The following is a 26,257-nucleotide window of genomic DNA, read 5'->3' as shown; positions in this document are numbered from 1 at the left end:
TAAACTACCCTTATGGTTTAGTTAATTGATTAAGTATATCCTTACTATTTAAAAATTGACAAACATTACCCCTACTGTTTCTGACAATTGACTAATACTTTTCTTACCGTTAGAGTCCGTTAACATAAAAACAAAAAAAAAGACTATTTTACCCTTTATTCTTTTCATATTTTCAAAATAAAACATTTACTCTCCATTAGTTATAAACACGTTCAGCAACCCAAATTCAAGCCCTTAAAGATCTATAATTCTCTTTGTTGATTTTTTCGTTTCTTCTCTTATTTACGCTGAATTATCAATTCTACCATGTAATCGAGAAGCTCATTTAACAGTACTTATTAAAAAGATCATTTAACAGCAGCCATTAAATGAAGCAAACGATCAAATACAAATAAGCTCATTACTTAAATACTAAAAACGAAACCAAAAAAAAACAGAGAAAACAAATATGAGAAGATGGGGTGATAATAGGATTGCCTTCGTAACCAGGGAACATGGGATAAGAGCAGTTTGGAAATAGTCGTGAGATGAAGGGGAAAGGGGAATATTGGAAATGGCCAGCGACCATTTCAACTAATAGATGGCCACATCGAAAGAGGGAGGGAGCGCCATCCATCGATGCGGCCATCACCATCACCATCGCCAACAATGACGTCGCTGCAACTACCGAAGGCGGAGCATGCACAGGCGGGCGGAGATCTCTGCCGCCCTCCCCCTCCTCAATCTGATCCTTTCAGATTGCTTGTCCGAGCACCGTTTGGTTTGATGGACGAGAATGCAGAGGGTCTGTGTTCATGAGCGAATGTTATTAGGTGCCGGAGCCAGATATTAACGGGCATAGATCAGGAGTGAATGTTGTTAGGCATCAACGGAGAAGACAAGAGCCTGTCGTTCATGCGCAGCCCAAAATTCCTACCTAGCAGACCCACCCATTACTCGAAAGGCACCAGCCTCAGCTGCTGGCCGCCACGTCTGTAAAGCCTTCTCCTCGTTCCCTTGTTCATAAGCAAAATACGATCTTGGAAAAGCCTTTCAAAGATATTAAAGCTCATTACATGCTCGGAAAGAAACTGGGTAGAGGTCAATTTGGGTTGATGGACGAGAATGCAGAGGGTCTTAAAGATTTGTGGGGTGGGTTTCAAAGAAATCTCGGTCTCCTTATAAAACCCAGACCCTTTGAACCTTTGTCTGAAATCTCACCATTTTTTTTTCTGGAGATGTCTGACGGTCTCCGGTTCCCTCCTTGCATCCAATCTCTACCGAACGGGAGACTTGAGAGGAACAGAAAAGGCAGTTGCACCTGTGACGGAGATCTCTGCCGTAAAGGAAGGCAGCTGCAACTACTGAACGGCGGAGCATGCACAGGCCGACTGAGTTCTCTGCTGCCCTCTCCCTCCTCTTTACTTTAGAAATCTGATCCTTTCATATTGCCTGTCCAAGCGCCGGTTTGGTCTGATGGACGAGAATGCAGAGGGTACTTTGGGTATTATGTCAAATACATGAAGGTACGTGAAAACAGTTTTTGATGGAGAGTTAACGATAAGGGTAGAGCTAGACAATTGCTAGAAACAGTAAAGGTAGTGACAGTCAATTTTCAAACATAGTGACAGTCAATTTTCAAACAGTAAGGGCACTAAGGGTAGTTTAAGAAATTTACCCTATTTATTAATTAATGCCAGTTCGCCAGTTTACCAGAACGACGGGTTTGTGGAGATTTGTTTGAAACAAGGACTAACGGACAATGTTTAAACCCTTGACAATTAAACCAAAAATCAGAGAAAAAACACTAGTGTTAGTCTGGAAATGGCTGATACAATGCATTTACAATGGCAGTTACAACAGACGAGTATGTCTCTAAATTGAAGAAAAGAAGATTGCTATATCATCAAGGAAATCACATGTTGCAAAGCAATGGTAGATTCCTGATACAACCGCACAAATAATAAAAACACCTATTAGTAAAGGGGATGTCTTCCAGAAGAGGCCTGTCCCAGAATCCTACTCTTCGACAGCAATGAAAGGGATTCCCCTGTAAAGACAAAAAGAACCATATAATGTTTCAACAATTTATCAAGAAAATTAGTACTCTTTAATTGATAAACCAGAAGAAAACCAGAACATGCTCCCTCTCCATGACATGTTTGTTCACACTTCACACAGGCTCCTTGTAACAGTATTGGTGCTGGATGTATTGCTGGGCAATCTAACGCATCATGCAGGGAGGGCCCTGTTGGCAGCCCTAAGTATTGAATTTTTTTTATAATTACCCTAAGTATTGAATTTAGACATCCAAATCCCCCCCCCAAACCTCTTCCTCATCCTGATTATGACCTGCTTTATAAATATCTTCTTGCCAAAGATATTCCCCTAAGCTGACCCCAGCTGTGAATAAGGGGAAGAGAATCCACCTTCCTCAATAGAGATGCATTTATCTTTCGGACTCATGCTTACCAAGGCACCATCCACCTTACCATAAGATCCCCCAAGTTTTTTTTTTTTTATCAATAACAAGAAATAAGATCCCCTAATATCCTGATTCAGAGATCTAGATAGCTCATTATTCAATCAACAACTCAATTCATGGGCCTCCAACAAGATCCAAATATCCAAGTTCTATCTCATCTTTGCAACAGATCTGATTCAGGACAACCTAGAATGTGAGCTGGATCCTTGCCATTTAATGAACCTGAGTGTACAAATTAACCATATTGCCGCAAAACAAATTCCCATTTTGAGAATAGAAATTTAAATTTGTGGTGCGACTTATGGAATAGTCCCCTATCCCACTTTTCTTGACTGTAACCCCAAAATATTCTCAATATGGTCATCCCTAAACTCCCACTTCCCCATATGCCCACCATGCAGCAAACAAGCTGTTTGGAACCACAAAACTGATTACCAAATTCCTCTTTATCCTCATTAACCACCGTCTCCCACTGTGGAACCCTACCTGTGTGGCCTGGTCTCAAACCAATATTCCCCTTTCAACTTGGCCACACGTTTAGAGGGTGTTGCCAATATATATATATATATATATACCCCTTGGTGTTACCCTGACACCACAATCTAAGTGTATCCAATTTCTTATTTCTAACTCCAGCGTACTTAGGACCTCGTACAAATCCCCTTGTGTGAGTTGCTGTCATTCAAGTGCCTTATAGTAAACCCAGATGAAGCCACCCAAGGTATTTATTACCTACAGCCATAATTGCAGCCAGAAGGTGGGCCCACAATACAATGGAAGGTCATCTGGTCATGTACTGCAACCCAAAAGTTAGCAAGATGGAGTGGGGCCAAGATGTCAGAACTGAAGGAACCCAGTAGTCTAAAATTTTGATGAATGATAATAAATTTATGAATTCAGAGGCAGATTTAGAGTGAGTTCATACATCCCAGGGAGAGGCATGAGCTGCAGCCCCTCCTTGAATCTTACAAGTAAACTAGGAAAGAAAAGAAAGAATCACAACTGAGCCCAAAACAATTCTTCCCTATTTACCCTTTGCTTAGCTAACACATCTGACAAAGTATTTGTTGATCTCCCCACCCACTGTACAGTGACCAACATATTCATTGTCAACCAACTAAATTTCTTCATTTCATTCTTGTAACGCCACATAGCCTCTTCAGGATTTTTCAACCAACCCACCACCACTTTGGAATCCCCCTCGATTGTCAAGTGTTGTACCCCCATCTGGTTTGCAAACTGCACCCCTAATACAGCAGCTAAAAGTTCTGCCCTGATGGAGTCCCCAATTCCCAAGGGACCTGAGTAGAGCAACAAAATCTCTCCCTTCTCATTCTCAAAGCACCCCCCATTCCGGATAATCCTGGATTACCCATGCTACTTCCATCAAAGTTCAACTTCAATGAGCCTTCGGATGGAGGAGACCGGCTTGTAATTGATTTGTCCTTTAGAGATGAACACCTCGCTACTGCTAACCAATTTCTCCAAAGGTCATTAAAGGAGAATTGATGAAAGATTTCCAAGGTCTTCAGCCAAGGTATTGCCCTATTTAACACACAGTCTTTCAATTCCTAACTGCTCCTTTCCTTCTCTTGAAAAGTTCTAATATTCCTTTCTTCCCAAAGAGTCCAAATCAAGGCAGCACGAGCACATCTCCACATAATTCTCCCTATTGTTGTAGGCCAATAAAAGGTAGAATGGTTGAAGAGCATGTGAACTTCTGCTAGTAGACTCCAACTACTCCCAAACAACGAAAGTAGCCAAGCCCAAAGGTCTGTAGAAAAGGGACAAGATATTAATAGGTGGTAACAATCCTCACCGTGAGCTCTACAGAGGATACACCAATTAGGAGAAATACAGAGGAAAGGTCTTTTCTTTTGTAGGCTATCTAGAGTGTTTACTTTCCCATGGAATACTTCTCAACAAAACGCCATAATTTTTTGGGGAACTGGCATGCACCAAACTTCTTTTGGCGGAAAGGGTTGGTGAGTAGAAAGTTGAGAGATGAACTTGAAGAAAGAAGCACAAGTGAAGGTTCCATTGGGTCTAGGAGTCCATACCCTCTTATCTAGCTCGTAGTGATCCAAACAAACCTGATTAAGACAACCAAGCAAAACAGAAAGTGATTCAATTTCATCATCCCTAAGTCCTCTACGAAACCCAAAATCCCAAGTAGGATCTAAGGGTGTTCCCAAAGGTGAGACAAATTTTGAGACCACCTCTTTTTTGTACAAAGAAACAGAAAGCGAAGGGAACAGATCCTTTAAAGGTGTGCCTCCTACCCAAATATCCTCCCAAAAATGAACAGTGTTGCCAGAACAAACTTAATACCTGATAAAATTGAGAAATTGAGGAAGGGTGTGTGAATGGCCTTCCAAGGTGCTGCTAGGCTAGCTTGCCTTGATACACCAGCATCCCATCCATTCTCTGACCTCCCATGAATGCTTCCCACCACCTCATGCCACAATCTCTCTCTTTCCAATGGCCATCGCCACAACCATTTCCCTAACAAAGCTTGATTTTTTCTAGTTACCCTCCCAAGTACCAAACCCCCTTCTTCTTTACTTCTGCACACAATTTCCCAATTAACCAAGTGATCCTTTTTTTCTTGTCCCGACTTCCATAAGAAATCTCTCATCAACTTCTCCAGCTTCCTAGCTTCCCTAACTGGTATCCTGAAAACAGACAAAAAATAGGTAGGTAAGTTAGCCAAGGTAGCTCTTATTAGGGTAATTCTCCCTCCTAAAGAGACAATTCCTCTTCCATGAGGCTAATCTCTTCTCAAACTTTTCTATCACCGGGGTCCAAAATCTACTCTCCCTAGGATTTGCCCCTAAAGGAAGCCCTAAGTATGACATAGGCCAAGCAGAGGTGGAACACTCAAGACATTCCGAAATAGTCTCGACCTCCTCTACCTCCAAATTTATACCCGCTATGCAGCTCTTTTCCAAATTTATTCTCAAATTAGAAATACCTTCAAAACCTTTGATTAGCTCCTTTAGGTTTGCTACCTTTTCGCTAAAACCTCCTTCACAAAAGATCATTACGTCATCTACAAACTGAAGGTGGGTGACGAGGACTTGGTGTCTCCCTATTCTCCAACCCCTAATGGCATCTTCACTGTCAACCTTAGTAATGATCCTACTAATCACATCAGCTACTAAGGTAAAAAGGAAGGGTGAGAGTGGATCCCCTTGCCTGACACCCCTGCAAGCTGGAAAAAAGTCCCTCACCATACCATTTACCAGAATAGAGTAGTGACAAGTACTAATACACCAAAAAATCCAACTACACCACTTGTCCCCAAATCCACAGTTTCGCATAACCTCTAATAGAAACTTCAGTCCACCGAATCATAAGCCTTTTCAAGATCCAATTTACAAATGAAATCTCTCTTACTAGACCTTTTCATTTCCTCCACACACTCATTCGCAATTAAGATCTGATCTGTTATTTGTCGCCCTTGAATGAAAGCCCCCTGGGTTTCACTAATGATAGAAGGGAGGACTGTTTTGATCCTCAACGAGAGCACTTTAGCCAGAATTTTATAGATGCTTGTCACCAGACTAATAGGCCTATAATCTTTTGGGTGGTTGGCATCATTCTTCTTAGGTATCAAGACCAAAAAGGTGGCATTAATTCCAGGGCTTATAATGTGATTGCCTGCAAATTCCTTAAAGACTTCAACTAAATCCTCTTTCAACACCTCCCAATAGTCTTGATAAAAACCCATTGTAAAGCCATCTGGACCTGGAGCCTTGGATCTATCCATTAGAAAGACAGCTTTCTTAATCTCTTCTTCCTCGAAATCCCTTTCCAGCCACCTTGCCACTCCGTCATCAATTCTTGGCCATTCCACCCCTTCCACGACTGCTCTCTCGCTCAAAGGTCTTCTATAAATCGACTTGAAGTGGTCCACAAATTTTCTGGCTATGTCATCCTGGTTGGTAATCACCTCCTCTCCTATCTCTAGCTTGGATACAAGATTCTTTCTTCGTCTCCCATTTGCCAAATCATGGAAAAATCTAGTGTTCCCATCGCCTTCCTTAATCCACTTGTGTCTAGCTTTTTGTCTCCAACTGATTTCTTCCCTCAATAACACCTCTTCCAAATCCTTTTTCAATTGTCTCCTTAACACTTTGTCCTCCTCGATCAACCCATTTTGAGATTCCTTTACATCCAAGTTTTCTATTCGAGAGATTAGGCACAATTTTTGCTCCTCAATTCTACCAAAATGATCTCTATTCCACTCTTTTATTTTGGCTCTCAACCTTTTTAATTTCTTATGAAACTTGATCCCCTTCCATCTTACCCCCCTCTCCTCCTCACCTCACCATTCCTTCACTTTTTTCACAAAATCTGGATGGGTAAGCCACATATTTTCGAATCTAAAAGGTTTGGGTCCTATAGGAAAAAACTCAGTACCTATCTGGATAGAACGGTGATCGGAGGTGACCCTAGGTAACGCTCTAGCAACCAAGTTTTCCAAACTATTCTCCCAGGCAAGGTTAAATAAGAACCTGTCCAAGTTCAAACACAAAGGGGTTTCCTGAAGGTTGGACCATGTGTAACTAGCTTGCAGCAGAGGTATTTCCTTCAGTTCACAATCTTCAATAAAACCATTAAATTTCCTCATGCTTTTTGTAATTACCTGTTGGGGATTACTGGTTTCATCAGAGAATCTAATGACATTAAAATCCCCACCCAGGCACCAAGGGCCATCCCATAGCCCCTTGATTGCATATAGTTCCTCCCACATCTCATTCCTCTCTCTATAGGAATTAGAGCCATAAACATTGGTTAAGACCCATACACACCCATTCTCTACATTCTTACACTTAATGGAAACTGATCTGCCTATCAATTCTTCCACTACTGCCACCACATCCTCCCTCCACAGTGTTACAACCCCCCCCCGAGGCTCCCCAAGAAGGAGACGAGCTCCAACCTAAACCTCTAGACCTCCAAAAACTCCTCACCCATCTCCCATCTAATTCCATCATTTTGGATTCTTGTAACATCACAATATCGGGTTTTTCCCTTTAGAGTAGGTCTTTGATCACCCTTCTCTTTTTTGCACTCCCTAACCCTCTTACATTCCAGCTAATAATTTTCATCGAGATAAAATAGCAAAAAAAAACCATGAAAAGGCCATAATCTCCTCATTTTAGGCCCTTCCTCCCATCCCCTCTACTACTGAATTCTAAATCCCCCTCAATGTCTGAGATTAGCCTTTCCACTTCAAATCTTTTTTTCTTCTTTGTTCCTTTTTTCCCCCCCTTCCTAATCCTTTTTCTTTTCTCCATCCTTTCCAGCCAATGTTTGAGGAAGAATTTTACCCTGCTCACACTTATTTTGGCTACAACATCTCTCTAAGAATCCTTCCTTTTTTTTAGTTCCTCCATCATTGTACAGATCAACTCCCAAATTTTGTCTGCCTCCCCCTTACTACTTCCTTCCATCACCCTCTCTCCTCCTTCCACAATCACCCTCTCTCTTGCATCAGAACCTTCTGGATGGGAAGCTGGAATATCTGTTACAGGCATAGCAGACAAGTCAGTACCTAAAAAAGAATTGACACCCAAACCTAGTAGGACGGGGGTAGGACTAGAATCACTAGAATTGAGTTGTTGACAGGCGACAAATGGTTTTAAGGCCTTTCCCCTTTTTGGACAAAGTTGTGAAGTAGACATAGTGAAAGAATCACTTCCTGACGACCTACCCACTTGGAAAACCTTTCTCTGTGTTTCCGACACTAGAATACCCACATCCATCCTCACAGCCGATTCTTGTCCCTCTCCACCAATATCCTGTAATTCATTAGACTCAGGGTCAGCTCCCTCGACGAAGGGAAGAGGAGTTTTCACAGCTTTAGGACCATTTTCTTCACCATTTCTAGTTTTCCCGCCACCTGCCTCTTCAATCTCTTCCTCTAAAAACAACAGCTCTGTATGCAAACTTTCTATTTCAAGTAAATCATTGTTACTTTTCGGAGACAAACTTCCCAAACTTAAAGTTTCGTCTCTATCAGAATCGTCATTGTTGTTTTGTTCACTCAACCAATCTTCAAACCTTGTTCTGTTCAAATCACTAGGCTTCAGGTATCTCGGGTTGTGCCTATCTGGTGAGAGACGGTTCGCCAGGTTGGATGGGACCCACTGTAGAGATCCTCGAGACTGAGAGTCTTGAAATTTTGCGCCTGAATTGTTCGATCGAAAGGAGGGATTCGGGGTAGAAGAAGATAGACGCTTAATCTCGTCTATCAGCTCATCCCTCCTCCCAGTCACGTGCTTACTTAAAGGGTCCCTTGGCCCATTTGTCTTGTAATGGGCCTTGGGCTCAAAGCTTGAAATATAAGAACTCGGCTTTAAAGCCTTTACTTGAGTTGCCTTCTCCGGCCCACCAGAAAAGGGATCCACTCGACTGGGCCCATTTTCTAAGTCTTTTCCTCCCACGTGACCTCTTAACAAATTGTTGAAATTAATTAGTTTTATGATGTTTTTTTGAGTAGATGTTCATGTTAGTTGTTAGATAGGAGGTGGGGACCACAGTAGTTATATGAGTCCAAATTTTATTATGCTTTTTTAAGTGTTATATATGTTGTTTTATGTTTTGCCGCCCTATAAGGGCATAGTTGTCTTTGTACTGTTCTATTATTTTAGTATAAATAATAAGTGAAGGGGGCGGCCAGAATTATTGCTCTCTTTTCTTTCAACTTCCCTTCTTCTCTTCTCCTTCTCTCTTCCTCTCTTCAAGAAACTACTTTCTTTCATATTTTTTAATTCAGCAGATTTCTACTTGGTATCAGAGCATCGGCTAGGGTTTCTTGAAGCATTCTCATGCAGCCCTAGATCAGCCGATTGCATGAAGAAGTAAAGGGCTGATCGATCTGCCATAGATTGCCCAGTTCTTGGAGTTTTTGGTGGGATCTAGACATCAGGAAGGTGATCTAATGTTCGGCATCAAAATCAGGAAGAACTGGAGTACGAGGAAGAGTCCCAAAAAAATTGGACTCTTTGTTTTTTATCTGATCTTGGGCACCCAGGTATTGTTAGTTTTCTTTTGTTTTTTCTGAAGAGGGCGATTTGGTTTCTGAAATTTTCTAGGCCTCCCGGAGTGATCGATTCACTTTTCTCTCTGTTGGGAGGCGTGGGGAGGAGAGAGATTTCCCTCCAGGTAGGGTTTTCTTCTTCCGGAAGGGTTGGTTTATGTTTGTGTGGTATTAAATTATTTTTTGAAGGTCTCCAATCTATTTTTTTCTTACTGTTGAACTGTTTGAAGTAAGATGGAGAGTTGGAATACCGAGATGAAATCTACTGGTATTGTGGGACTGGGTGTTGGAGGTAGTAGTGATATTTTTTGGTCTGGGATCATTACTACAGTAAAACTTGATGGCACAAATTATTTGGAGTGGGAACAATCAGCTAAGATGGCTATTGGTGCCCGTGGAAAATTAGGGTATCTCACTGGGGAGGAGAAGAAACCTGATACAGACTCTTCCCGATGGGTGCAAGAGAATTACATGGTAATGTCTTGGCTGTGTAATTCTATGTTACCACATATTGCCAAAAATTTCCTATGGGCTAATACTGCTAAGGAGATTTGGGATGGAGTGACTGAAACTTACTCTCAAAAGCAAAATGAAGCCAAAGCCTATCAGTTAAGAAATCAGGTTATAAGTATGAAACAAGGAGAAAAACCTCTTGTTGTGTATTTCTCCATGCTGAAAACCCTATGGCAGGAAATAGATCACTTAGAAACTGTGGTATGGGAAAGTGTAAATGATGCAGCAACTTATCACAAACTGGTAGAGAGGAATAGGGTTTTTGAGTTCTTCGCAGGGCTGAACCCTGAATTTGACATTACTAGGCAGCATATTCTTTCTAGGGAGGGTGTGACACTCTCTCAGGCCTATGCTTTTGTCTCTGGAGAGGAGAGTAGGAGGAATGTAATGCTGAGACAGCCTGGGATTGACCAGTCAGCTATGGTTGGTACAACAAAACCTAAGTCGAATGGAGACAGGGGAAGTAGTGAGCCTAGAAGGGAAGATAAGAAGGACTTGGTGTGTGATTATTGCAAGAAGCCTAAGCATATCAGGGACACTTGATGGAAGCTTCATCCAAATCTTATGCCTACTCGGATAAGAAACAAGAAGGGAAATGCAAATGTAGCCACTACAGGAGATTCTTCAGCCCCTCTCTCCCAAACTGATTGGGAATCCATTGCAGTAGCAGCAGTGAGAACAGAATTGGAGAGGTTTGGACAGATTATAAGTAAGAAAGATTCACCCAGCACTAGCGTTCCAAATGGGCAGCCGCATGCAAGAGCCAACTAAACCACTTCCTTTGCACATACAGGTAGTCCATATGCAACTGTGAATCTTGCATCCACTTCAGGTAAGGAGGGACCTCCCTGGATTATAGACTCTAGAGCATCTGAGCATATGACTAATGCCCCTACCATTTTCAGTTCCTATCATTTGTGCTCTGGTAGAGATAGGGTCTCTACAGCAGATGGTTCACATATGCCTATTGCTGGGAAGGGGATAGTTAGAGTGACCAATGATATAACTCTGTCATCTGTTTCACATGTCCCTATACTTCATACCAACCTACTGTCTGTTAGTTCTTTGACAAAAAATTTGAACTGTTCTATGACCATTCTTCCTGGTAATTGTGTTTTGCAGGATATGGAGTCAAAGAAGATGATTGGGAGTGGTCGTGAGGAGAATGGAGTCTACCTTCTGAATGAGATTCCGAGACATCAGGGCCATCAGGTTAGCAGTAGCAGTAGTAGTTGGTCAGAGTCAGTAAACCAGATTATGCTTTGGCACAATCACTTGGGACATCTTTCTTTTAATTCTTTGAAATGTCTTTTCCCAAAGTTGTTTGAGTATGTTCAATTATCTACTTTGGAGTGTGAGAGTTGTCTGTTAGGAAAGCATTGTAGGCAGTCTTTTAAACCAAGTAATAAAAGAAGTACTTTTGCTTTTAATATTATTCACATTGATGTATGGGGGCCATATCAAATCCCTTCCATGGAAGGATTCCGTTACTTTGTCTTGTTTGTGGATGATCATACACAATATTCTTGGATATATTTGATGAGATCACGAAATGAGGTTCCTAACTTAGTACGACAATTCCATCAGATGGTTCTCACACAATTTGGAGTGAGAACTAAGGTTTTTAGATCAGATAATGCCAGAGAGTACTTTGAGAAGGATCTAACCACGTATCTCTTAGAACATGGTGTAGTTCATCAGAGCAGTTATGCATATACACCGCAACAAAATGGAGTTGCTGAGAGGAAAAACAGACACATTGTGGAGGTGGCAAGGAGTCTTATGGTGCGTGCTTCAGTCCCTGTGCAGTTCTGAGGAGATGCAGTCCTTACAGCCGTACATGTGATTAATCGTGTTCCTTCACGGACTTTGGGGTTTAAGGTGCCATTTTGCCTCCTTTTTCTAGATGGAGAGATATTTCATATACCTCCGAGGGTTTTTGGTTGTGTTTCTTTTGTTCACATTCTTGGCCCTCATCGCAAGAAATTTGATCCTAAGGCCAAGCAATGTGTTTTTCTTGAGTATGCTCAGAACCAAAAGGGGTATTGCTGTTATGACCAATGTCGAAGAGCAGATTTGTCACTATGGATGTTACCTTTTTTGAATCCACATTCTTCTTCTCGAGTGGTTCTCCTCAGGGGAAGAGTTTTGGGGAGGAGAACTCACAATCTGTTCCTCTTCCTGTTTCTGTGGTGCCTCCATCGGTTCAGCTAGCACCTGCACCATCAGTTCAGCCACCACCTGCACCATCAGTTCAGCCACCACCTCTAGTTTCATTACTTGAGCCACTACGGGCAGCCTCACAGCAATATCAGTGCACCGGAAGATGATGGTTGACTCCACACATCCACGACCCACACAACTCTCTGTTAGTCCTTCTGAAACTCCAGATTCGGAAGATACAGCTCCAGGTATTCCTCTTGAGCTTGTTATGTTTTCTGATGATAATGTTTCTGTCCCTAACACCACTGTTGCAGCTGATCCCACTGACCTTGATTTTCCCATTTAACTTCGTAAGGGGAAGAGAAAGTGTACAGCCCACTGCATTTCACACCATCTTTCCTACAATGTCTTATCACCCTCCTACCACGCTTTTCTTTCTTCCCTGGATTCTATGTCTATACCCAAGAATGTTACTGAGGCTCTCTCCAAACCTGAGTGGAAAACAGCCATGCAAGATGAGATGGATGCTTTGGTCAAAAACCAAACTTGGGAAATAGTTGATCTTCCCCCGGACAAGGAGACAGTCGGATGTCGACGAGTATTCACAGTGAAGTATAAGGCCGATGGCAAGATAGAGAGGTACAAGGCAAGGTTGGTAGCAAAAGGGTATACTCAGACCTATGGTGTTGATTATCTGGAAACCTTTGCACCAGTAGCTAAGATGAGTTCAGTTCGTATTCTTTTATCTCTAGCAGCCACCTATTCATGGCCCTTGTTCCAGCTTGATGTCAAAAATGCTTTCCTCAATAGTGACTTACAGGAGGAGGTATATATGGACATTCCAGTAGGCTTTTATGAAAATGTTGGTAAAGGAAAGGTGTGCAGACTCAAAAAATCTCTGTATGGACTAAAACAGTCACCTAGGGCTTGGTTTGACAGGTTCAGAGGGGCACTCATCCGTTTTGGATACACACAGACACAGTCTGATCACACCCTCTTTGTGAAGAGGAGAGATGCTTTGGTGTCAATTCTGATTGTGTATGTGGATGATATAGTGGTGACAAGAAATGATCTAGAGGAGATTGATGATCTCAAAAAATCATTGCAGCAAGAATTTGAGATCAAAGATCTTGGTGAGCTCAAATACTTCTTAGGGATTGAAGTTGCAAGATCCAAGCATGGGATCTTCATTTCGCAGAGAAAGTATGTACTTGACCTACTACGAGAGACTAGGAAGCTGGGGACCAAACCAGCAGACACTCCTATTGATCCAAATCACAAAATTAATTGTGTGGATGGTGAGTTGGTAAAGGATGTAGGGAGATATCAAAGAATGGTGGGCCGATTGCTGTATTTGTGTATGACACGACCAGATATTTCTTATGCTATCAGTGTTGTGAATCAGTACATGCATGCACCTCGGGTTCAGCACTAGGAAGCTATTGAGAGAATACTTGCATATCTGAAGAAACACCCTAGCAGAGGTATTCTTTTCTCAAATCATGGGAATCTGAAGCTAGAATCCTATACAGATGCAGACTAGGCAGGATGCTTAGATGACAGGAGGTCTACATCAGGAATGTGCACCTTTGTAGGTGGAAACTTGATCTCTTAGAAGAGCAAGAAGCAAGTGGTTGTGGCAAAGTCAAATGCAGAGGCTGAGTATAGATCCATGGCTCATGGTATCTCAGAACTTCTTTGGGTTAGATCTCTTTTGAGTGAGATTGGGGTGAAAGCAGAAAAACCTATGATGTTATACAGTGACAATCAGGTTGCAATCAATATTGCCCACAATCCAATTCAGCATGATAGGACAAAACACATTGAAGTTGATAAACACTTTATAAGAGAAAGGGTAATAACCGGAGAAGTTTGTTGCCTTATGCCTCTTCAGAGTTGCAGCTGGCTGATGCTCTCACTAAAGGGGTGGCAAAGAACAAGCTTGAACATGATCTACGCAAGTTGGGAATGTGTGACATTTACTCCCAAATTGAGGGGGAGTGTTGAAGATTAATCAGTTTTATGATGTTTTTCTGAGATGTTTTATGTTAGTTGATAGATAGGAGGTGGGGACCACAGTAGTTATTGAAGGGAATTGGATGTTGGATTCCATTTAAAGACTGAATGATCCGAAATCAGCCTGAACATTGATAGCTGATATTTCCAATTCATTCTCTATTGGATCTAGGAGGGCTTTACAGTTATTGAAGGGAGTTACTATGAAGACACTCTTCAGCTTCAACCTGGTTGCTAGTAAGTCAGCTACCCTCCTCCAATCATTAACCTTTTCCTTGGCTTGTATCACAAACCTACTATCCCACTCTTCTCTCTCTAGACCTCCCACCATTCTGCACTGGCCTTTTGTTTTTGCCATGACCACTAGCCCTTGTTCAACCCTGCTGTTGCTGAGATATGCCTTCTCCTCCCTTATGGAGGCTTTTTTATCATTTGCTACTCTTTGAGCTAAAAACTCTTTGAACAACCAGTCAACTTCCCCCCATCCTTGGTTCTGTTTTCCTGCTGGTAGACACACCAGTTGCCTTTGTCCCTTACCAAAAAATTCAGCCAAAGCTATGAAGAAGCCTTTTCTATTCCTCTAACGTTCAACAACATATCTTCTCCCTTCTAATGTACTAAAATCCTGTCAGTTTATCTGCTTACCTTTTGAACAGACTCCAGCTATGAACTCTCTTAGCCACTCGATCACTTCTAATCCTTCCAGCAATAGTGTACCTTTTTTCGCTTCCCTTACCTTCAGGCTTACCTTCCCCTTGATTCTCATCTCTTCAAACAGGAAATTTTTTACTTCTATCTTCAAGGATCTCCTCCAATGACCTGCCTGCACGAACTCCATTTTTTACTGCAGTATATTTCTATCTATCCCTTCTTTTCTAAAATTTTGACACCATGAAATGATTTCCTTCCTGGTTTCAGGCAGCAACAAGGAGCATCATCTATTCAATATTCCACGGGAAAAAGTAAATAGGAACACGAACATCCTGTTTTTCCACTTTAATATACTGAAGGTAAGTTAGAGATATCCTCAAGACCAAGGGATGCAGCTAACCCCTTTCTGTCACTTCTTCTGACAAAGCTGAGACCACTTCTTCCTCTTTGACACCCAAACTCACCACATCAGCCATGGCTATTTGGCCCCAGTTGACATCTTGGTTTCAAATTATGTTCAACTTTATCCATCAGAACTTCATTAGCTGGTCAATAGTTTTCATCCTCAGAAAACACACGTGCAAATTTTTCAGAAGAGTTTTCATAAGCTTCTTCAGGAACTAGTGTTTTGGTCTACCAGGTTAGTGATATTGGTTTCTAAAGTCATAATTTGAATATGCTATTGCTATTTTGGTATGGCTTCTCTTGTAATTGAGTTCCAAACATGTCATTTGAAAACCTTCTTATAACTAGAGCTTTGTCGGCCATCGTCTGGGAAACAGGCATACAAAAAAATATGTATAAATTTCAACAGGGATGGACTTCATTTAAAGCTTACCAGCCTCCATGCCTTGAGAAATAATCATTATCCAGTGATACTGCAAGAGCAAGGGCAACAGCTCTCTCTGATAGAGTCAATGGGTGAATGACTCCCAAGTCTGGAATCTGAAACAAAAATGAGCAACAATTGATAAAAAATAATATGGCCAAGTTAAAAATTATACTCAGATATTCCGCACTGAAATTTTACCATTTCAGCAGGGCCCGTCCTAGGGGTGGAATCAGCATGCCCAAATCGGATCACATATTGACCGGCATCAGTGAAGAGCTGCAACACATGTTATCTATATCTCTTAGGCCATTAATTTCAGTGCCTAACACCAACAAAGGGCAACAATTTCTTGATTGCTGCATCCCCCCCCCCCTACTTTCCATGCATGATATCTTATGATACTGGTATTTTCTTTGTATAAACCATGTTGAAAGTTTGATTAAGAGGCAAGGAACCATGTAGAAAAGATCAAGAAGCTTCATAAAACATCAATATCATACTCAATAAAGTTTCCACTTTCCATGGGTCATAGATTTAATGTAATGGTAAAATTTCTCGACGACAAGCATGAAAATGAGAGTTCAAGTATGGGAGAAACCACTTTGTAGAAAAGAAAAATGCCAAAGTTAAGGTCTGTATCCAACCTACCCCTGCCAATACCCAGATAGCCAGAACCATTATTAGGTAATGGCCCTTTAGCTTCCACTTTCCAAACCAAAAACAGATTTATGTTGAAAATTAAGCAATACAGAATCTTCAAACTTCACAAATAATTAAGTAGAAGGATGACTAGGGAAAAATGTTAACTCTGGTAATAGTTTGTTCTTAGACTAGGCCACTTGGGAGCAAAGTGAGCACCAGACTAAATGGGTAATAATAAACAACAAAGAAAGCAAATACCACCAAGTACTCTATAGATAATACACTTTCTTACAAACTAAATAATAAAGATTAAAAACTGTAAAGAAATGAGTACCTCAAAGCCGAAACCCCTCCAATTACGATCAATCTCAGCTAGCACATCCCCATCGATATCTTTTAAAGTAAATGTCCAGTTCCAAAACCCAGGATTTTCAACCACTGCAAACTGTTTTTTCCTGTACAATATATTGTGGGAAAATATTAAATTCCTGGTACTGTAATGGACCATATAATTTATCTCCAGAACAAACAAAATTCTAAATTGCAATTTGCATAGCCCTTCATTCCAAAAGGATCCAAGTTAGTCCAGAACAGACAGACTGGTTAAGTACATGATATGAGGATATCATAGTTGTCAAGGCGACGCCTAGGCGTGTAGGCGCTTTTTGGGTCTCGCCTCGCCCAAACACCATATGATTATATATAACCCGTGTTAAGTTTTGCATATTCAATATTCTTTTATATTATAAGTCCATAATATAAGCACAGACATGATGCACCGAATCATTTTTTTTATTTTTTCATATTATAATAAGTTTTTATTAATTCCTTATCTTCTTAATTGAGAGATATGATATTCGAAAAGAGTTCGAGAGATATCCTCATCAAGGTGTCTCTGAACAAGAAAGAGAAATCAATCACATACACTGATACGAGGTATGCTTTTCTTCTGGAACAAAAAACAGGGGCTCTGGAAATTATTTCTTCTTCCAAATGATCAAAATTCCATGGTAGAGTGAGTTCAAGAAAAACTCAAACTCATAAAAAGAGGGAATAAGATAACTATCAGAGCGATGGAGTTCAAGCCAGCAACTACATGGAGAAGAAGGCTGGAGCTCGAAGCCAAGAAGCACGTGTTTGAAGCTTGCAGAAACAAGGGACAGGTGTGCCTGAAGATCAGAGAAGAGAAAAAAACAATTATTTTTCTTTGCAGGGATGCAGTGATTTGGATGAAGGGTTTTGTGGATGCAGTTACTTACAGCAAGAAACAAGCTCGATGAAAAGGTCAGTTGAATAATTCATCAAAAAAAAAGGTCAGTTGAATATGGGAAGGAAAAACTTTATAGCTGAGCTGAGAAACAACAGAAAGGGGTGGTTCACAGTTATAACAGAACGTTTTGGGGAAAGCAACAGGAAGTTCGTGTGTATTCCGGAAGGAAATAGGAAGACAGGTTGGAAGTGTTTTGCAGATAAGCTACGGGAGTACCTGGTATTGACAGAGATGAATGAAAAGGTTCAGCAAAAGATTCCAACGGAGAATACAGAGTTGGGGGAGAGTGAGAGTGTTCTGGTAGGAAAGGGAGAGCAAATAACTCAGAAGGCAGTGGAGGAATACATTACCTGCTCTGTTAAATTGAGCAAAGTGGAGTTGGAAGTTGATAAGCAGAAATGGAACAACAAATTTGTGTTGATAGCTGGAAAAAGGATTAAGGACTGGCAGCTCGTTGCAGAGGAAATAATGAAGAGTTTTAACATTAAAAAACCTGTTCTTGTGGTGCCGTTTAGTGAAAACAGAGCCATTCTCGACATAGGGGAGGCGAAAATAGAACTCTCTTCTATTGAAACAAAGGAAGGTTTGATCATCATCGAAGAATGGCGTATGTCCTGTAATGAGCGAGATATTACAGTAGTCAGTAGGTTGCTTCTTCTTGGGGTGCCGTTCAATTTCTTGAATAAGTCGATAGTAGATAAAATAGTCCACACGATGGGTGGATTAATGGAGGAATGCAGCTTCAGTGACTTGACAGAGATCAAAGTAAGAATCCGGGGGATAAGCCGGAGGACCGTCTGGTCACTTTCTTCTTGGATGGACTATGGAGGAAGATTTGGGTCCTGACGGAAGTGGAAGCGTCTCTGTTGACGAGCTGTTCGAAGGAGGAAGAAGAAGGTGACATGGAGGAAGGAAGCATACGTGGCAGAGCGTTAGTGGGAGGGGAAGGAAAAGAACAGGGGGAACTTTTGGGGGAAGAGGAATAGTCGGGTTCCAAAGGGGTATTGGGCAGCCACATTGAAAGAGGAAATAATTCAAAAATATTTAAGGCGAAATGTCAGGTGGTCGGCCCATCATATGCTGATATGGCTAAGATTATAAGTGACTCGAGCTGCCGAATGGCTCAATCTGAGCCGGTTAAAATTATGGGTGGCTTGACTTTCAAACCGGGGGTATCAGCAGAGACCCACGTGATAACTTAAAATCTCACGTAGGTCAGGGCAGAGGGCTGGAAAGGAAGCCGAGCGGGTCGACATTTGAACTGGGGGGGATGTGTTAGTGACCCACGTGATAACTTAAAGCCTCACGTGGGTCAGGCTAAGGGGCTGGTAAGTGTGCCGACTGTAGATAGACCTTCTGGTCTATCTTCTTTCAATGCGGCGATTTCAGAAAGGAGAAAACTGCAGTGGTGGAGCAAGAACAACAGTGATCTACAGTGGGTGCCCCGCCGAAGACCCTTGTTCTTTGCATCGTTTCTCGTAGAAACCGAATCCCAGGTATGCAAGAGAGAGAACTGGAGAAAGGGAGGAATTGGATGAAGGTTGGGTGCACTGTGGAGTAAACAACGAAGAGCCAGAGGACAGTTTGGATGAGGGTACCAGCATTGGAAGCGTGAATGATGATGGTGAGTACAACATAGGTGACTTGGGCATGCTGAACATTACAAGCCTATTCCAGGGGGACATAAAGGAGAAATGGAGATTGAACCCAGACGGCCATAGAAATCTGATAGTTGATGAAGGAAGAGTTGGGTCTTATGATGTAAATGAGGCTGAAGACATTAGTCAGAACGTAGCGCTCCCAAGACTTTCGATAGTGCTAGGTGCAAAAGAAGGGGTAAACTTGGAGAACCTGAGGCAGAACGGGAACACACCAATAAGGGATAAACATTGGGTAGAGAGGACAGATTGCCAAATCGCCCAAAGGACAGAAAGGCTTACCAACCAACTCAGGGAGACAGACATTGACCAACCTTTGAACAAGAAAGGGAGGATGGGAACAACATTCCATGCCCCCACTCATCCTTCCAATCAAACCCAGGTATGACTTGAACTCAGGTAATGCTAAAAAATTCTTGGAACAAACTTGGGTGGGGGATGCCCCTCTAAATGACCAATTTCCTTCTTTGTATGCACTCTCTAACCTTAAAAATGAGCTAGTTTCCTCCTTCATAACTCCCTCCTCTTCCACTTCTGGATTTGGGTGGAATTTGGGCTTGAGAAGGGCTGTGAGAGACTCAGTCCTTGACAGCGTCTCGAGTCTTCTTTAGCTTCTTGACAATATTTTCTTAGACCCTGCTAAGGTGGATTCTAGAATTTGGACTCCTACCCTTATTGATTCTTTCTCCTGTGCCTCTTTCTTCAAAGTTTTAAGCCAGTCCACCAGTCCTATAGCCCTCCTTTTTCCTATTCTTGAGGTTTGGTGCAGAGCAATCCCTCCTAGGGTTGGTAGTTTTTGCTGGGAAGCCTTTCTAGAAAGATTCAACACTGGTGATCTGCTCCAAAAGAAGAGACCCAATACTTGTTTGTCCCTTCACTGGTGTGTTCTTTGTAAAGCTGATGGGGAGACGGGTTTTCACCTACTGGTGTCTTGCCAATATGCAAAGTCTATTTGGGAGTGGGCTCTTTCCCTATTTGGGTGTAGTTAGAACCCTCCATCATATTTGCAAAATCTGTTTTCTCCTTTTTTCAGGTGGCACATGAAAAGGGGCAGGCATTATATGGAGAGGACTGAGGGCTGCAGTTTGCTGGTCCTTATGGGAAGAAAGAAATGCTAGGATTTTCTCGGAAGTAGAGAGAAGTACTAATGAATTGAGGGCTTTGATCCTTATAAGGGTGGTACAGTGGATGAAATCATAGAACTATTCACATATTATACAGTGGATGACATGTTGAGGAATTGGGGTGAGATTGCTAACAGTACCCAGACCAAAACAGTGATGAATGTGTCTTGGACTCCCCCCCCCCCACCCTGTGGGTTTCATAAAACTAAAATTTGATGGGAGCTGCAGAGGGAATCCTGGACAATCAGGGGTTGGGGGTCTTTTCAGGGATGAGAATGGGGTTGTTTCTGCCATGTTCTCAAGTCCAATTGGAGTGGGTGACTCTCTCAGAGCCGAGATCCATGCGGTTATGGAAGGAATCCAGAAATCCAAGGAGATGAATATTAGAAAACTTGTAATTGAAAGGCACTCGGAGGTGGTGGATGGATGGCTGAATAAAGACTACAGTGGCTTATGGAATTACAGCAATATGAAGAGGAAAGTTAGATGGCTGGCTCGAGAAATGGAGGTTAAAATCAGCTGGATAAAAAGATCAACTGATTTAGCTAAACAAGGGGTGGAGAGGGAGTCAATGTTCTGGGCACAGTTGTAATTATTTTTTCTGTTTCTCCTTCTCTTTCTCTTTCTCTTTTTCTTTTTCCTTCTTTTGGGGCTCAAGTTATAGTTGGAAGATAAGAAAGTTTGTCTTCCTCTTTGTAATTATCATTGAAAGTATTAATGAATTTAATGAAGTGTGTTATTGATCAAAAACACACTTTTTAGACAGGGGGCTCCGTCCCTCCTTTTTCTTTTTTCTTTTTGGAGCAAAAACAGGGGCTGCGCCCCTCCTTTTTCTTTTTTTGGAACAAAAAGCACAGGTCTGTTTCTTTTTCTGGAAGAAAGATAGGGGCTATGCCCTTCCGGTATTTCTGTTTCAACGGCAAAAATAGGGGTTCATCCCATTTTTATTTTATTTTTTTTAGACATTAAGCAACGCCTAGGTGCCCGCCTAGGCAACCAGACGACTAAGCACTCCCCTGTCGCTCAGGTTTGCCTTGGCGCCTTGAACACTATGGAGGATATGCACAAGTTGGTATTGAAAGTATAAACTCTGTTACTGATAAAAAAAAATTAAGATTTCAGTGTGGAACTACAGATAGGATCGAAGTTAAATGTGAAAGTGTTTACATGGATGAGAGAATGAACTAATTAGGGCTATTTGAGCATAAGTTGGTATTGAAAGAAGCAATAGATCCTAGAAAATAAGATATTCATATTGTTTTTGATAACTCTGCTTAACTGCTGAAATCAGAATGCAGAAAAGATCCCAAATTTAAAAAATGCCCCATTGAGCATTTCAGTAACTTAAGACCTACCTATTTGTTAACACTTAAGCAGAGGCACTGGGATGATTGTTTTAACCCTAAAATTTTGATCATATACTACAAATATACCCAAGTGTAAGATGTTTTTATGATTGAGTCTTTCATTTTGTAGCACCTGTTTCAGCAGTTATCAGGCACCACCAAAGACAGCTAAAGGAAGAACTACCAGGTTTAACAATAACTTGAGATAGTTTCATAGGGTTTAAACAATGCCTACTAAGGCTGTATTGTATAGATTCAGAACCCAAAAGGAAATGAACAAAACAGGGATTAGAGCAAATGAAAGAAATAAGGATTTAAATGAGATAAGTTTATAACATTTATTTTCTATAAATGACTAGATTTCAGTAAATAACAAAAATATAAATCAAAGAATGCCATATTACCCCAAATACAAATCATACACTCTTTTCCAAAGATGCCATCGCCTGTGAACAACACCAATTTCCTATAAACAATAAGACAACATGGAATGAATTACAAAGTCAATCTCCTTTTACCTAAAAGTATGCCAAGGTATCAAATTCCAACGAAGTATGAGATGTAATTTATAAACGAAACCAAATACCCACACCTTGCCATTTATCTCCACATAAATTGTGCTGGTTATCCACCAAAATGGCCTGTGAACCTAGATTTAGTAGTAAACAAGCTATCAAAATATAGAAGTATTATATCAAGAACTTACAGAGATGAAAAATCGCAACCACATGCAAGGAAAAGAATGTGCATTTCTCACCCTAAAGAGTTCATTACCCATGGCATCAGTGATATAAGCAAGGAAAGGACGCCTTGTGCGAAGCACCTATAGAAATTTTTTTAATAGGTCCACACTCAGTAACAAGGAGAAAGACAAAAGATGAATGTAGGAGAAACATCAACTATAACCTGAAAAAGTTTAAAAATAGAGAAGGGTAATAATGCCTTTGAGTGTTCAAAACCAACTAATCTTAAGAATTTAAGATATGAAACAAAGAGAACCCTATTTATGCAGAATGATACACCATACAACATTGAAATTTGTTGACAAATCGAACCAGCATATATATCTTCTTTTATATCAGTTTTTTGGGCCTGTTATTACATGTTGTTGTTGTCCTTGTTTTTTTCCTTTATTGGAATGTTCTTCTTACTTGTTATTGGACTGTTAGTAGGCTTTGGGCCTGGTTAGCATTTAGTTATCTTTTATTTCTGTCCAATCAACTTATTAATGGCAGAAATGTAATTTTATTTTTTAGCTACACGAAGTAAATATAAAAGTTAGTCAGATCTCACATTGTGACCCAAAATCAGTGCACTCTTCCCCTCATTCTCTTTGTTTCTTTACAGCAACTGTTCCCAAATTCTTTCTCCTATTTTTCTTTGATTTTTCCTTGATTACTTGCTGTTTAATCATCAAGTAGGTATCAGAGCCAGTTTTCTATTCTTCTCTGTGTGTGAAACCCATGTATAGGTAGGACCAGCAGTGTAAATGGGTGTTAGAAGCTGATCACCATTGTTGATGTCACCTGATTTCTTTAAGGATTTTTTGAGATATTTGATGTTTTGCTGCCTAGAAGTGTTTCCTAGAGTATGATGCCCAAAAATCAAGGAAAATCAGAAATGTCAAGTGAAAACCGATTAAGAGTTGTAGAACTTTCTTGGGGTTGGTACTCAAGGTTTATTTGATTTATTTTAGACCCCTGTTGAGATCGACACCCATTGGAGGGACATCCAAAACCAAGGTGTCTAGTGAAAGTGTCTCTCCTTTTCTTTCTTCCCATTGGTGCTGATGAAGGATGATTTGACCCGATCTATGAAACGGCGACACGTGGACATTGACCCGACGTAAGCGACAGCTCAGCATTGCGGCCCAATACAGCTAAGTAACGGGCCCATAAAGTAGCTCGCCACATCATATCGCGCAAAAGGAGGAGCTCGTCACAACGCGAGCTCCGGGTTCCCCGAGCTACCCCCAAAGGGATATTCCGAGGCAACTTCAGCTCGCAAGCTAAGAAAACCAGCTCACCCGAGCTCCCGAGCAGACAAGTCGTCCCGAGGACTAATTCTACTAAGGGTACTCCTGAAGTATCCCATACTGACGGCGCAGTCCCTGTCCTTTCGTCAGTCTGCGCCCACGTCTCTCAGTAGGCGGAGGCATGCCTGTCACTTTGGGGGCGTGCCACTCGCCCGGGTAAGGAGTACATCGCAATGGCCACCTGCACAGCCCTAGCAGGTAACGGCTGTGGCAGGGGGGGGCCCAGTGGCGGTTATGCCCGATCTCACAAAGAGCACCCCTATAAAAGCCCTCAGGGCAAAGGAGAAACTTCTTCTTGTGACCTCCAATCTCTCGAGTATAGGAAAAAAAGCGTGACCTCCACTCTTAGCCTTTGTTTTTCCCTTTACTTCCTATTCACAGTACTAACTTAAGCATCGAAGTATTCCCACCGGGTAAATCCCCGGGAATCTTTCCTTTCATCTTCTCAGGTGCCGTTCATTGCCAGCAAGGAGCCAGTAAGCAGTCAGCTAGGAGTGCCCGAATCGCGCTACATCATTTGGCACCGTCTGTGGGAAACGCTTCAAAAGGCCTTTCTCTCTAAACTCTTTCAGTTCCTTCTTCTTCCTTGAAACAATCCAACATTCATGGCTTCCCCTAGCAACGTTGGACAAAGCACGGAAATAGATAACTCCAAGGAACAACCCCAACTTCCTATTGTCTGTATCGGACATTTCACCGTCCCCCTCTCAGCGGACCGAATCCCCAGCTTGAATGTGCCTCTCACAATGGCACCTGTCATGGCCCCACTCCCTACTACAGTCGGAACGACGTTCATCGAACCTTCGGTCGTGCCCCCAGTGGCCAGCCCGAACCAGCTGGAGGACCTTATCAGTGCATGAGAGCCATGCAGGCCCAAATGCAACAGTTCCAACAACTTCAACTCTATCAACAGCACGTGCTGCACCAGGTCTCCCAGTACCAATATCAGCAACAGTTCCCCCAGCTGCCCCAACCTCAGCTTCAACAGCCTCAACTCCAGCCTCAGCACATGGCCTCGTAGCAAGCCAAGTCCCGCCACCAAAGCGAACACTCTGGCCGGGGAGAGGCCCCCCAAAATCTCCCAAAAAACCAAGCCTCCCCCCACGACAGACGGGAGAGACCGGCTACCCCGATCTCGTCGCGGGCGGACAGGTCGGGAGGACCCCGGCTCGGCAAGTCAGCGTTGCCTCGACAATCGAAGTTTGGAACCCTGATTCTCGAGAACCGGTTCGAGATTCTGGCAACAGACTCCAAGCAAGCCCCTTCCGTCCGTAGCCATCACCAGCAGACCGGGCTACTCCCGGCACAAACCGTTCTAGATAGCACGGAGGTGAGCAGCACGAACGCCGAGCCCGTCAGGAAGCAGAGGCGCCGACGCCGAGCTCGCCGATCTGTCACCCGGGATTTGCCCGAGCTCATGGGCAAAGAAGAGGTAGGCTCGGCCGAAGCCAAAGCTCCCCTCCTCTCAGTTCCGTCCCCCCTGTCTTCCGAACTCCTAGCGGTCCCGATGCCCAAGGATTTAAAGCTCCCCCCTCTTGACAAGTATGACGGGTCATTCGACCCCAGTGATCATGTAGATGCTTTTCAGTCACAGATGCACCTCGCGCGAGCCAGTGAGTCATGCATGTGCATGGCCTTCTCCACTACGTTCAGGGGAGCAGCCCGCACATGGTACCGGAACTTGGCACCCGGGTCAATAAGAAGTTGGGCGTAGTTCGCACAAGCCTTCACGTCCCACTTTGTCACCAGCAAGCGGTGCCCGCGAACTGAAGAAAGCATCTTCAACGTAGCACAAAGGGAGGGAGAGTCCATCAGGAGCTATATCAAGTGGTTCAACGATGCTTGTATGCAGATACCGCACCTGGATACCGTCGTACGCCTTGCGGCAGCCAAGAAGGGCGTGAAGCACAAAGAGTTCAAGTGGCACATGGTCGTCAACCAACCCGCGACCATAACCGAGTTTCTGAAACTTGCAGATAAGTTCATAGCCGCCGAAGAGGAGATCAACCAGAAGGGTGAGGGCGCACCCGAAAAAAGAAAGAGAGAAGGAGAACCTTCCAATCAGGACACCCGAAGAAAAAAGGAAACAGCTCGGGGTGCAAAGCCGGGTCAGCTGTTCCGAGCTCCTACCCCAGACCGAGCTTATTACACTCCATTGAACATGATGGTGATCAAGGACGCCCCGTACGTGAAGTGGCCACCCCGTTTGAGGGGAAACCCCAATGATAGAAATAAGAATCTGTATTGCAGCTTTCACAAAGACCACGATCACAATACCAAGGGTTGTAAAAACCTTCGCGACGAGATAGAGGAGCTCATCCGTCGCAGATATTTGAGAAACTTTGTACAAAATAATAATAATAATAGTAATAGAACAGGTCGGCAAGGAGAGCACGGAAAAGACGCTCCCGAGTCCAACAGCAAGCCGGCCGAACAATCGCACAGGCAGCCTCCAGAGGAGAGGTCAGTTCAGGGGACCATCCACATGATAG

The 26,257-nt window shown here is 42.5% G+C and overlaps 2 protein-coding genes and 1 long non-coding RNA gene across 4 annotated transcripts in view; 1 reads left to right on the top strand and 2 right to left on the bottom strand.

Moving 5' to 3' along the window:
- Nucleotides 1-1,760: 1,760 nt before the first annotated feature.
- The window catches only part of LOC148879502 (scramblase-like protein), a 43,487-nt gene continuing 18,990 nt past the window's right edge, over nucleotides 1,761-26,257 (bottom strand). For both annotated transcript variants that reach the window (XM_088961041.1, XM_088961042.1), the window contains exons 6-12: nucleotides 22,488-22,553; nucleotides 22,323-22,379; nucleotides 22,135-22,196; nucleotides 16,667-16,787; nucleotides 15,889-15,966; nucleotides 15,697-15,803; nucleotides 1,761-2,029 (exon numbers count right to left, since the gene is read on the bottom strand). In XM_088961041.1, coding sequence (XP_088817167.1) covers nucleotides 1,999-2,029; nucleotides 15,697-15,803; nucleotides 15,889-15,966; nucleotides 16,667-16,787; nucleotides 22,135-22,196; nucleotides 22,323-22,379; nucleotides 22,488-22,553 — 522 coding nt within the window. In that variant the 3' untranslated portion in view covers nucleotides 1,761-1,998. The remainder of the gene's footprint in view (nucleotides 2,030-15,696; nucleotides 15,804-15,888; nucleotides 15,967-16,666; nucleotides 16,788-22,134; nucleotides 22,197-22,322; nucleotides 22,380-22,487; nucleotides 22,554-26,257) is intronic.
- Nucleotides 17,257-18,621, bottom strand: LOC148879504 (uncharacterized). Its single transcript, XR_016104256.1, has 2 exons — nucleotides 17,592-18,621; nucleotides 17,257-17,501 (listed from the first exon to the last, which is right to left on the bottom strand). It is a non-coding gene; the product is annotated as an uncharacterized LOC148879504 (long non-coding RNA).
- LOC148879503 (uncharacterized) lies at nucleotides 18,977-20,473 on the top strand. The gene is made up of 3 exons (XM_088964171.1): nucleotides 18,977-19,041; nucleotides 19,099-19,642; nucleotides 20,294-20,473. Exons 1-3 carry the CDS (start codon nucleotides 18,977-18,979, stop codon nucleotides 20,333-20,335), a joined length of 651 nt encoding a protein of 216 aa, XP_088820297.1. The 3' UTR covers nucleotides 20,336-20,473.

The sequence above is a fragment of the Nelumbo lutea genome, chromosome 1 (genome assembly GCF_056320005.1).
Source record: "Nelumbo lutea isolate HS-2025 chromosome 1, American lotus-T2T, whole genome shotgun sequence".
NCBI lineage: Eukaryota > Viridiplantae > Streptophyta > Magnoliopsida > Proteales > Nelumbonaceae > Nelumbo > Nelumbo lutea.
The sequence above is the reverse complement of the archived record's forward strand: the minus strand, read 5'-3'. Positions and strand labels throughout refer to the sequence as shown.